The 13408-nt window shown below is 39.0% G+C and overlaps 1 protein-coding gene across 2 annotated transcripts in view; it reads left to right on the top strand.

Annotated features, from left to right (window-relative positions):
• LOC111141831 (taspase 1) overlaps positions 1-13408 on the top strand; it is a 271125-nt gene that overhangs the window by 205362 nt on the left and 52355 nt on the right. For both annotated transcript variants that reach the window (XM_022494662.1, XM_022494663.1), the window contains one exon: positions 5529-5639. In XM_022494662.1, the coding sequence (XP_022350370.1) occupies positions 5529-5639 (111 nt within the window). The remainder of the gene's footprint in view (positions 1-5528; positions 5640-13408) is intronic.

Genomic DNA, 13408 nt, shown 5'->3' with positions numbered 1-13408 from the left:
AGTCCTGATATAGCTTCCATGGTGCCTTGGGAGCCCCATCTCCCTTCTCTGCATTAATATCCTGTCTTGCCATCTTCAGGGCCACACTGCAGTGGTGTAAGTGGGAGGATATGTGTATGTATGTGCGTGTATGTATGCATGTGGTGTGTTGAGGAGGTTGGGAATAGGAGAAGGCAGTGAATAAGTGGAAGCATTTCATTAGTCATTAAAGGTGCTTTAAAGGTGAGATGTCCTCACCCCAGAGAGCTGTGTCTGTATAAAAGGCACTGAGGATAGATTCCGTTCATGGGGAGAAAGGGATTCAGGAAGAATAGTTCACTACAATGGGCCCAGGGGGAAATCTTGGAGAAATGGAATACAGGAAGTCCAGTTTGGCTAAAGCATTTGCTGTGTAAAAATAAATAGGAAGATAAAGTAGGGAAGAGAGGGGAGAACTGGTGCTAGGCTAAGGTATTTGGACATTGTTCTATGGACACTTGGGAAACCATTGAAGGTTTTTGAATGGTGTAATGATGTAATCATAGCTGGGATGTATGCTTCTTACTAGAGTAAACTTTGATGTTTCTGTTTCCCATGTCCCCATATTCTTTCTATGAATAGCCCTTTTGGTTCTACTTGCAGAATATATCCCAGACCCAGCTTCTACTGACAGTCTCCACTGTCAGCAGGCTCACCTCAGCCACTGTTACCTGTCAGTTGGGCTGCCACTGCACCTTCTTTAGTGACTTGCTGCTTCCATGCTTGCCCTGCTAATCTGTTTCATACTACAGAGTAATCTTTTGCAAGTGTAAACAAGTACTATCATTTTCCTGGTTAAAGATTTCATCATCTTTTCATCACACATGCAGTTATAAAATCCAAACTCCTTGCTGTACCCACAAGGCTTTTTGTAACCCTATGTGACCTTGTCCCGCCTCTCTTTGAATTTATGTTCTGCCTTCTCCCCTCTCCCTCACTCAGCTCTTACCACTCTAGTCTTGTATTTCCTAAACATCCAGGTTCCTTCTCACCTTAAGGTCTCTGCATCTGCTTGCTCATCTGTTTGCTCATCTGTTTGGAATGTTCTTCCCCCAGGTCTTCACATGGTTAGCTCCTTAACTAAAGAGGCTTTTCCTGACGTTTGATGTGAAGTAGCCCCTGCTCAAGTTATACCTTCTATCATTTACCAGCATTCTTTTTCTTCACAGTGCTATCAGTAACTGGATGAATTTCTTCATTGACTTGTAAATGTACTTGTCCCCTAACCTGTTCAACTAGATGTGAGCAAGGACTTCATTTTTTTTTCATTGCTACATCCCCAGTGCCTAGAAGAGTCCTGGCACATAGTACATATTAAATGAATTAACTGATTTAGAGATTTGAATGACTGGAGCAGGGAGCCTACTGCAGTGCTTTCAGTACAATGAGAGTACATTGAGGGTCTTGTCAGTGGAAATGAGGGGGCAGAGTCTAGCACAAGTATAGTTGTAAGGAGAACTGTTGGGATTTGACATGGTTTCATGTGTTGAGTCATCCAAGAAGGAAGAGATACAGAGTTTTGAGCTTGGATGAGCTGTTAGGAACCTAGGAAAAGTTTCTAGATTTGGTATGGAAAGGAACTGTTCTAGAGGTGTCAAGAGTTTGAGTGCTGGTGGGGTGGAGGTTTCTAACAGCAGTTGGAATGTGAGCTTATCCAGAGTTTCCCATTCCCTGAGAGGCATTGCTGCAAAGCAAGCGAGGACTATGGGCTTAAAGAGTCATTAGGGAAAACCACATACTCTGCTCAACTATAGCATGCCTATGGCAAGTCATTGAACCGCTCTGAATGTTAGGTTCTTCATCTATAACATAAAAATACCTCATGGCACAATAGTGTTCGGGAGGAAAATTTTCCTCTATCCTTCAAAGATTCTTCCAGCTGGTTTAAGGATTAAATTGATATGAGGCTGGTTTACAGGAGAAAGTTAAATTTAATTTCATAATACAGGAACACCTTATACATGAGAGGTTCAAAGACAGAAAGGTACAATGATGTATTTCTGTCATGCTGAGCTAAGGAATGGGATAGAGGCCTGGGGCTTTAAAGGGGAGGAGGACAATTCATAGGCAGTAAGAAGACAGGTGTTTGGTAATTAGATATTTGCCCTGCCATACTGATGGGTTGCTCAGATAAAATTTATTCCTAGTGATAATTCTAATTCTAGGAAAAAACCCCAACTTAGATTCTTCTAGGTAGTTAAGGACGAGGCAGAAGTTTCTTGGGCCCGCAGGGTCTTGGTTGCCTTCAGCTCAAAAGAGTCCGCATGCCAAAATGACACATTTTGGGGAGATTTGCTCTGACCCCCTTCAGTGGCTCTGAAAACTAAACTATAGAACATGAAAGTATGGAACCAAGCCCTCATGCAGGGTCGTTTCTCAATGATTGTGAATTTCCTGTCTCCTTCCCCCTTCTTTAAGAGGCTGAGGATTAAAACATTTACTCCAGTTCCACAGTTTAACTTTGTGTTGTTTTTCTTTGCAAGGCAAAACAAGTAAGTGGTTTAAAAAGACAAACAATACCCCCAGACTTAAAATGAAAATGAATGGTTCCCTGTTCCAACTCCAGTCCCCTTTTCCCCAGCTTCCTCTCCCCCGAGGCTACTACTTTTAACTCTCATAGCTATTTCTTTTAGAACTTAAATCTGTAATTCAACATAACACACTTGTACTACTGTTCCTTCAGTTTCCAATTATAGATATTATTTATATATCAAATTAAGATATCTTCATATTCATACCAGGAAAGGCAAGGATTTAATTCCCCTATATTTCCAACCCCAAACCTACCCATACTACATGTACCATTCCTCTTTTTGATGTACTATGTCCCCCTTTCTTTTTTTTCCTAGCTTGTCAGTATTGTGAGTTTATATTCTTGACTCCAGCTATTGACATCTGCACTACGTAGTGTACTGTGATGCTGTTTCCTTTCTTACACAAATTCGTATTTTTTCTGCAGTTAATACTTGCCTCATTGTTTAGATTTCTTTTTGTTTGTTTTTTTATACCAGTCACTCTTGATTGTCAAACTTCCCTCAAAATCTGAAACATTTCCTCTTAATAAATTCAAACCCAATATATATTCTGTAAGTTTGATTTATTTTCCCCTTGGAAATATCTTTCCAGCCTCCTCTGGCTTCCTCCTCCAATTTGGACTGATCACTTTCTAAACCTGCTGCATAGTGCCGTCTGGGAATCTTTATGTGTTATCTTGTTTTGGATCGCCTATTTCCAGATCTGATTTTCTTTCTCATTATGTACCCTATTCCTTCACTTTGCCAAGGCACGTCCATCCTACCGCTTTCTGAGAAAGTATGTAGGAAGTAAATTCTTTGAGACTTTGTAGAGCTTTATTCTATTTTCACACTTGACTGACATTTTGGCCTCAGATAGAATTCTAGGTTGGAAATAATTTTCCTTTAGCATTTTGAGGAAGGTGCCTTCTGATCTTCTAGTTTGTTGAGAAATTTGATCCCATTATGATCCCCTTCCTTTCCATATGACTTTTTTTTTTCCCCACTTGGAAGTTTTTAAACTTTTTTTTCTTCAATATTTTGATATTTCACAATGATATACCTCCATGGCAACTACATGAGTTGTTCTGGGATGTTTATGAGCCTTTTTAGTCCAGACACTTACCTTTCAATTCTTGGAAATGTTTTTGAATTATTTCTTTGAAATTTTGTTTCTTCTATGCTCTTTTTTTTTTTTTTTTTTTTTCTAATTTTTTTTTTTTTTTTCTTTTTTTTTTTTTTTTTTTAACTCCTATTATTCAGATATTGGACCTTCTGGACTGTTCTTATGATTTCTTGCACTCTCTCTCTTTTTATTTTTTCTTTCCTTTTGCTCAATAGATTTCCTAAGTTTTCTCTGTGTTGCTTTTTAGTTTTGATCTCTGTCTTCTCTAGAGGCCTAACTGAAACAACTAGTGATCCTAGGTAATCTATACTTCTTTAACGGATAAGTACCAAAGAGTTGAACTGCAAACCTTCTGAAGGAGTCATACCTGTCATCTGAAAGCCATCACTATAAGGCAGACTTTTTTAGGGTCTCTCAGGTAGGTCTTTATTCTTAAGCTAGTTGTGTGGCTTTTGTTTGGAGGATGTCAGCCTGACTTCTTGTATCCTGGGAGCCTCTAGATAAAGGAGCTGGTTATTTCACTGTTTAGCATTAAGACTTCCACTTCCATATCCTGTATTCACTGTGGAGCCTCCCTTCTGTCCTTTGCTGAGTCTGATGCCCCCAAGACTCAAGTCCTTCTGTTTCATCCTCTCTAGAGAGTAAATATCCTGGCATCTTCTGGGTTAGGAAGAAGTAACTTCCTCTCTATGCAGGAATCTGAGGCTTTAGATCAGGGGTTGGCAAACTATTACTGAAAGGGCCAAAAAAGTAAAGATAGGTCCTTTTGGACACTCTAAACCAGTTATCTTCATTTCAGTCCCACCCTGTATCCCTGCCTTTGGAGGAACTTGAAGCTTCCAATTTCCAATTCTTTTTGAGTTTCTTGATAAAATTGGGTGATTTCTTATGGGTACCTCCCCCCAACCCAGTTTCAACCCTGTTCCACCATGAAAGCTTAGGTTTCTGTAGGTCTACTAGGTAAGCCAACTAATGTTCATCTTCTTTTCATTTTCTAAAAGGTCAGGGTTTTTTTTGTTGTTGTTGTTTTCTCATTTGCCTTTCTCTCTGTCCTCATTGGGTCATGCCTTTGTAAGGAGTGGAGATAAATATATGTGTTTAATTTACTAAGTTTAACCAGAAGCTTCCCCAAATCCAATTTGGTTGGTTTTTATTTTTACTACTTTCTTTGATAGTGCTTGGGTTAATTTTGCATTTGTTCTCCACGTGCTTACTTGCTATGCCAGATGTTCAAAGAAGATGTCCTTGGGGAGGAAAAATGAGGGGTTTTAAAGTGTAGTGTTCTTGAGATGCTCACAGTGGTTCAGTGTGTGAGATCCCAAAGAGGCCTGGTTGTTTCTAACCACCAAGCTCTTATAATAGAAATACAATTTCACCCTTATTTGTGTAAACCATCAGGATCATTTTTAAATGTTTGTAATAAAGTTTGTGGCTTATTGTTTAAAATTGAATTTAAGGTAGTAAATCAAAGCTTTTGGTGGCATGTCCCTGACAGCAGGGAGAGCCTGGTAAGTGATCCCTAAGAGCTGATCAAAGAGACTTGCTGAGCATTTTTTCCTGTATTTGTGTTTTGGTCCTTTAATCTGGTGGTGTTTCCAGTTCCATTCCGAAGACTGTAACGCACACTTCACCCCCAGTCAAGTCTTCTTGGCAGCATCTGGGATTGTCTTTGCCAAATGGCCCCTGTTCGGGCATAAGCCTGCATTTGCCATTAAGCCTATACAAGGCAAAAACAATGGTGGTTGTCAGAAAATGGGCATCTTTCAAGATCTTATTCATACCACATTTTTGTTCTTATATTCAAATGAAAATTGAAAAAAAAAATAGAAGTAAAATTCATGAAAAAATGACCATTTGCCATTCTTGTCTAGGTTCACCTTTCCTGGCCAGTGAAGATGGTGTGCTGGGAGGAGTGATTGTTCTTCGAACTTGCAGGTGTTCTGCAGACTCTGACTCCTCCCAAGATAAGCAGACACTTCTAGGTAAGCTGGACATATACCTTATGTGTGTGTCTTTCTCTTTCATTTCTTCAAGATATGGAAAGAATTATGTCCTTAAGTTAATAATGTTAAGGTATGGGAAGGCCAGAATGCTCTACTGGTATCTACACATGTCTGTTCTTTTGATCTTTTTGCATAGGTAAACATGTAAAAGATGAATATTCATTTTTAAATGAATGCTTAAAGCATATTTTTCAAATGGGCTTAGAACCTAGGACCTTTACTAAAGTCGAAAATTAAGAACATTGGGACTGTGTATTTATTTCCTGCCTTGTTCCACAAAGCACTGGTGACCCATAACAGCATACATAGTAACAAACATAGAAAGAAGCTTCTTACTGTGGCCCCTCCCAAAACGGAATCAGAACCATGTGAAGAGCTACTGGCCTAGGAATCTTTTCTGGCTCCATCGCTTATTAGCTATGACGCCTTTGTGCATTGGGTCTTACTGTTCTGTGCCACTTCCTCTTCTGTAAAATAAGGACATCTGCCCTGCCCTCCTCATAAAGGTGTGGTGAAGAAGGGTCAAGTGAGTGTTTTGCAGATTTGCAGATGTCCATCCAGATGTGCAGTTTTGTGTCTAGCCAAGTGTACCACTGGGGTTAAAAACCAGCCAGTCTTCCATTTTCCAAGGCACAAACCTGTGGACTACTTCTGCCCATAGAGGGCCCTTTTTCTAATCCATTCATCTGTTATTTTAAATTGACTTTTTAATTATATATATTTTCAGGAAAGTACACGACTTATAACTGCAACTGCTTGATGAATTATTATAAACTGAACCCACCCATGCAAGCAGCACACAGATTAAAAGCAGAACTTCACCACTAACCCCAAGCCCCCAGATAACCCACCCCCATTCTTTATCTCTCCAAAGTGAACCACTATGCTGACTTTTGACACCATGGTTAGTTTCTCTGAGGTTTATATTTTATATAAATGGAATACATGTATCTGATGTGCATGTTATATGTGGCAGTAGTTTGTTCATTTTTATTGCTTTGTGGTATTCCATTATACTGATACACCACTGTGTATTTATCCATTCTTCCATAAGTATTTTTTTTAATATAAGTGTTGTAGATCATCGATAGGAACTGTTGAACTGTAGTTCAACCCTTTCTATAAAATTTCTTACAGAAGGTGTGAGAGGTGCCTGATCTATATTGTATGATTATTGTGAATTACTGTAGTACAAGTGAGTCTGTAAATTAGAAAACCAAGAATTTCTTATGAGTGTAGAAAAGTAGTTTTTCTATAGAAGCTGAAAGAGCTTTCATAAAAATTTCGCCCAATGTCCTCAAAGGGGAAGAAAAAAGCACTTTGGATTCTGACTACTAACCTCATCTCCCCCGCCCCTTTTCTCTTTCCACCCACTATACTTGGTACCCAGGTTGCTCCCAAGAAATGTAGTTTAAATGACTGTCTTTGGTTAAACCAAGACAAATTAGCCATTTGCTTCTTTAGTATCTTAATTATTGTTCAATCCTTTGAAGAAATATTCCATGCTTGCATAGAAGGGAGTTTGTAGGAGGGTGTACCTGGGCCTTCCATAAAAACTCAGAATAATCCTTAGTACTGGGGGCCAGTGGGAGCTAGTTATTAAAACTGCTTTATAGACTATTCCTAGGATGGATTATCAGTTCTTTACTGAGCCTGGACTCTTGCCCATTAGAGTTAATCCTGGAAATTGTAAGTTTTTTTGTTTTTCATTTTTGGTGGTATAGTATAGAAATGTATATTTAAGGATAAATCATAGAATTTGAAATCATGTCAAATACTTTAAATCACCAAGTTAGTAATTTGTAAACTGATTCCCACTCTCTGTTTCAAGAAGAAGAATGAAATGTAAAGTGTGAATTTCTAAAATAAGTGAAATCTTGCCATTTGTTAAAACTAACTAGAGGGTTTAATATTTGTGAAGTTTATCTACTAAAACCTTGTGAACATAGGCTAGTATCAATTTGTAGATGACACCAACTACATGGATTGGATTTTTACATTTGTTCAAAAGAGTAATCTATGTACAAAAGGATAGGAGAGGAGATGTGAAAGTCACCATGGTCACCCCAGTCCCAGAGCCACCAGTCTCTGGTTTTGGTTATTCTTGTAGGAAACATGTTCATTCTATAGAATAATTTCATGCTTCTGTTTCTTGATTGGTCAGTAGTTTGTGACTCCTTTTGGGGAAAAAAAAAAATTAAGAATGTAGTTAACACCAGTTTCCACTCCCTTTCCTCCTGACTTTTGTTAGACTTCTCCTCTAACTTGAATCATAAATTTTAATTTTATCGCAACTGTAAAATACGATTTCTTTTTTTTTTTTTTAAGATTTTATTTATTTATTTGACAGGCAGAGAGGCAGGCAGAGAGAAAGAGAGAGAGGTGGGAAGCAGGCTCCCTGCTGAGCAGAGAGCCCGATTCAGGGCTCAGTCCCAGGACCCGAGTCAAAGGCAGAGGCCTAACCCACTGAGCCACCCAGGCGCCCCATGTAACATACTATTTCTTAATTTATTTCTTGATTCCTCAACTTTAGACAGTCTCTATCAACCATACCTCACCTCTTTGACTATGTAAGTTCAGGAAATTTCATGTGTTCTTCTTTTTTCTTTCTTCCTTACTCCCAACCCTCACCTCAATCTCTAGCAATACTGTCATGGTTATTAACATCCACATTCTGTCCTATACCTAACTTGTTTTCTACATCTTGATTAGAGGTTCTGAATAGTGCCAATTAGTAACCAGCATTGGCAGTACCAAAACTATATATTATTCATGGCAGATCCCAGTAGTAGATTGGACTCATAAGAAAATAAGAGTCTGTCATAAACCTCTGCCTGTAAAAGGGAGAATATTTCAAACATCAAGGTCAAATGGATTCTCCCATGCTATACCCTGTCAGTTGCTCTGAAGCAGGCCACAACCTAATTTGCTTCATGTTTGAACCATGACTTCTCATTTATTGCCTTATAAAACCCTCATGAGAGTTTAACTTCACAAACTCATTGGCTCTGTAATGCTTAGTAATATCTAGTAACCAAGAGAGCTCAGAAGTCTTTCTTTTCTACAGTCCAAATAAGACAATTCCCAAAATCAAAACAACAACAATTGGATTACTATATATTGGTCTATCATTTTTTATCCAAAGAATAGTATAATTAAAATAGTTTCTACCTTGAGCTTTTTCTGTGTCCACTCTCTTTTCTGAAAATCATAAGTAGTGTTTCCATAACACTGTAAGAGCAGTGTCAATCAAACCCCATTGTCACTTGGAGTTTCCAGAAATCCATTACTGAACCTCTCCTCTTGACAAATATATCAATTAAAAGAGCCCCAGTAGGCCACTTCAAGGGTGGGATGACTCAAACACAGGGCACTTTCAAGGTTTGTCCTCTGTTCACTGATTCATGAATAGAATTGGTAAATCTCACATATGAAGGAATATTCAAAATCCTCTTGTTTGACCTTGTTACATGTGCTTTGTCCATAAATTGTTTGCAAGAGGTGGAGCTTATTCCTCTCCCTTGAGACAATCTTCCAAGGCATAAGAATTTGGCAGTGTGATAGTGTGTGACTTCTGAGGCTAGATCAGAAAAAGTGTTATGGCATCCTCCTTATTTTCCCACTCTCAGAAAGACCAGCTGCCTGGCGGGAGGGTTGGGGTGGCTGGGTGATGGACACTGGGGAGGGTATGTGCTATGGTGAGTGCTGTGAATTGTGTAAGACTGAGGATTCCCAGACCTATACCCCTGAAACGAATAATACATTATATGTTAATATAAAGCCCGGCAGGGGCAAAATAAACAACAACAACAAAAAAAAGTAATAAAAGAAAGACCAACTGCCATGTTGTATGGACAGTAAGGCAGCACTGTGGAGAGGTCCACATGGCAAAAAACTATGACCTCTTTCCAATAGCCAGCAAGGCACTGGGACTTCTTGCTAATATAGCCTCAGCTCTGAATGAACTTTCAGATGACTGCAGCAGCCTTGCACAGATTTCTTGACTGAATCTCATGAGGGAGAGTAGAGTGTAAGTCTCTGAGCTAGAATTACCCAACAAAGCCACTCCTGAATTCTTCACCCACAGAAACTGAGATAGTAAATGTTTGCTGTTTTAAATCACTCTATTTTGGGGTAATTTATGCCAAAATAGAACCTTTTAAATCCTCTCACTGCCAGATAGGCCTCTAGTTTGTCTAAAGAGCTACAGTAACAAATCAAGGTGCTTTGTTGCATTGTTAGACAGCTGAGACTATCAGATTGCATGAGTAGATTCTGGTTTTCTTCTTTGGGGTCCTCTGAGACAAATGGGATCAGTGCCCTCCTATTTTGCAGTCTCTAGTCACTCTTTTCTAGACTGTCTCATTAGCTTCCCTGACTGTATTCCTCTCTCACCTCCATACAGTCACCAGACTTCTCTCTAGCTGGCCTAGAGAACCTAATTATGGGCTCAGAAATGGGCAGTTAGGAGAGAAGCATGCCACCCCAAAGCAGAAAGGGCAAAAATGAGAACCTGACCTAATTGTGGCATAGAGAGACCAATCCCAGGTGCAGAGAGATAGTGGTTAAAAGAAGGGCCACATAGGTATATGTAATTAGTTTACTTTATGTCTAAGCTAAATGTTGAATAACTTTCTCTGTGTATTAAAGACAAAACCTGTATCTCTTACTATCACTCTCTGCTTTCAATTTTTCTGTGAGCACACATCCACACTCCTGCCTCTGTTGGTCATTTCCCTAGAAGACAGATGGGAACTACTTAACTTGATGGGGAAGGTCCTCCCCTGATCTAACCCCAGAACATGCTTTCATTGTCATTTTCAATTTAGTCCTTTCCCTCTACCCAGCCTCAGAGCACCCAGTTCTGGCCATTCCGAATTGCTTGGTCTTCTTCCAGAGGGTCCTGTTTTTTCTTCTGTAACTTTCACATGCTTTTACCTGTGCTTGGAATGCCTTGGGCCAGTTACATTCCTTCTTTAAAGACCGAGGACAGATATGAATCTTCTTGGAATCCTTTGGAAACCCTTTCCCCAGGTGATTTCTTCTTCCTTGTGCTTTTTATTGCAACATGCAGTTGGCATCTCTTTTCCAAGAGAATCATACCACCAGATTGTGAACCATTTGAGGGCCAGGACTGTGTCATATCCAACCTTGTACCCACCCTCCATAGTAGGCTCCACTAATTATTAAATTAACAAATTACATGTCAAATAGAATTTCCTTATTGATTGAAATTTTAAATTGATACTCTTCTAGAAAAATGAAATGTCACATAAGGATACATAAAGTATCCTTACATGCTCTTAAAACAAAACAAAACAAAACAAAACAAAACCCGAACAAAACAGTATGGCTTGGAAATGTTGGATAATGATGAGTGTCCGGGAACAAGAAGATTTGAAGACAGTCAAAATGGATCACAGAAGATAGCCTCTGCAAATAATCTTGTAAAAAGGACAGTTTGGATGTGAATGTGTTTGTGACACCCATCCGTCCACCTCCCACTCCCAGATCATGAGATGCTGGCAAAGCCTAGCCTACAAATCACTGCTTTAACGCAAAGCAAATGCTTCTCCCTAAAGTGAAACAGCTGAAAAGAATTAATTTTCTCTCTGCTTTTAGAGAAAAAAAACCCAATATATATTTTACCTGCTGAAGTACAATTACATGTGCTTTCCAGGCCTGTACAGAAGAGCTTTATTGAGGTTGCTGTATATAGTATGGCAAATAATTGTGTAAACAAAGTTACATCAATCCTCCCAGTAGAAAAAAGTGAGTCTTTTTCTGTTTTAAACTTGTGATTTGACACAAGTAATTAGAATATATGCAAATATATGGCATAAACAGCCAGTCTCACAATATGGGTGCATTTCTGTCCTTATAGCTTGCCCTCACTGTGCTGGTGGGAGCCTGATAGACCTTGTGAAGTTCAGGCCTCCCTGCCTCAGAATGGTTGCTAGGAAGCAGTGAGTATGGGGATCAATGAGAAACAGGGTCCAGATAAGGAAAATCTTAAGCAATTCAGGATAGGAGGCATAGGGGCTCTTAGAGGTAAAAAAGACTGTTTTTGGCCAGTGGCTTCTGTGCCACTGTTGGGAGTCCTTCATCCTAAATAGATGTGAGGCACACAGTTCAGCCCGAGTGTGATCATCTGATGAACACATACAGTAATTGTTACTCCCCCATTAAGTTCCCCTCACCTTACACAGAGAATAACTCCAGGTTTCTTACTATCCAGAGATATGTTCCTTTTGCTGATAATTAAGTATTGTACGTGATTTTGCTTCCAGTTGTCCAGCTACCCCTTTTTTCCCTGTTTTTCCTCTTAACTATGAAATGTTCTATGTATTTTTAAAAGAATGTAATAAATTTGTAAGTTATAAAGGATGATAATAAAATGAACACCTGTGGACCTGCCACCCAGCTTAAGAAGTTGCCCATTACCCATCTCTTTGAAGCCCTCATGTGGGCCTGACTTTATATAAATGGTATGATAAATGGTATGTGATACGATTTCTTCTGTGAGAATTTTTGCAGTTTCTTACATAATTGCTTGGAAGAATAATGAATCCTTCTATCATTTTAGACTTAGCGCTAGCAAATTAAACTGCTCTTCACTCACCAGGTAGAACTTAAATGTGGCATTCCTGCAAAGTTCTTTATCAAGTACTCTTTTTTGTCTCTGTTACCAAAACATGCTATGGTTTAAAAATAAAAAAATGTTAGATTGAGTTGATCCTTCCTGGAACATTAAAAAGATAAAAGGTCATTTTACTGTAAGTTAAAATTCCAAACCGCCTTTTGGTTTTACTGGCATTAAAATTTTGGCGAGCACCCATAAACACATGTACTTCAAAGGAGCTTCATTCCAGGGGCCCCAGCAGTATCACTGATTTCCATTTCATGGCACATGCCACCATGAGCACTTATGACTAGGCATTCTGTTGGGCTCACATGATCATAAAAATAACTCCCAGAGAGAAAGCAAATTAGCTATTAGGTTGGTAGTGGGAAAATAGGTACCGATGGGTGCTTATCTAATGTTAATAACTTGTCTTAGAAATGTAACTAAAACTTTGTTCGATAAGGGGGTCCAGTGCCATGGTTGGAAGCTTATTATTTTTTTTAATTTTTATTTAAGTTCCAGTTAGTTAGCATACACTGTAGTATTGGTTTCGGGTGTACAATGCAGTGATTCAACACTTCCATTCAACACTGGAGGAAATGGATAGAAGCTTATCTCTTTAGTGCCTCAGCAACGCTTTGCAATTGTTACATCTTCACTATAGTCTTAAGATAGAGGCTGATGTTTTGATTCTTTTTTTTTTTTTTAAGATTTTTAATTTATTTGACAGGCAGAGATCACAAGTAGGCAGAGAGGCAGGCAGAGATGGGGGGGAAGCAGGCTCCCCACTGAGCAGAGAGCCCGACGTGGGGCTCCATCCCAGGACTCTGGGATCATGACCTGAGCTGAAGGCAGAGGCTTTAAACCACCGAGCCACCCAAGCGCCCCTGATGTTTGGATTCTTATTTAAGGATAAGATGGAGGGAAGCAAATTAAGTGGTTATTCTTAAATGCAAAGTAAATAGGCAGACATGATATTTAAACTTTTCAACAATAGAGCTGCATTAATCTATTGAGGTAGTGCTCTGAGATTTATATTTTTCAAAATTAGTTGTTATTTTTAAGAACAAAGAGATGTTGATTACAAATAGCTATAATTTGCTTTGTTTGCTTTATAAAAGAA

The sequence above is a fragment of the Enhydra lutris genome, unplaced genomic scaffold, assembly GCF_002288905.1.
Source record: "Enhydra lutris kenyoni isolate GAN:26980312 unplaced genomic scaffold, ASM228890v2 scaffoldscaffold6, whole genome shotgun sequence".
NCBI classification, from domain to species: Eukaryota; Metazoa; Chordata; class Mammalia; order Carnivora; family Mustelidae; genus Enhydra; species Enhydra lutris.
Note: the sequence above shows the minus strand (reverse complement) of the source record. Positions and strands in the feature narration are given on the sequence as shown.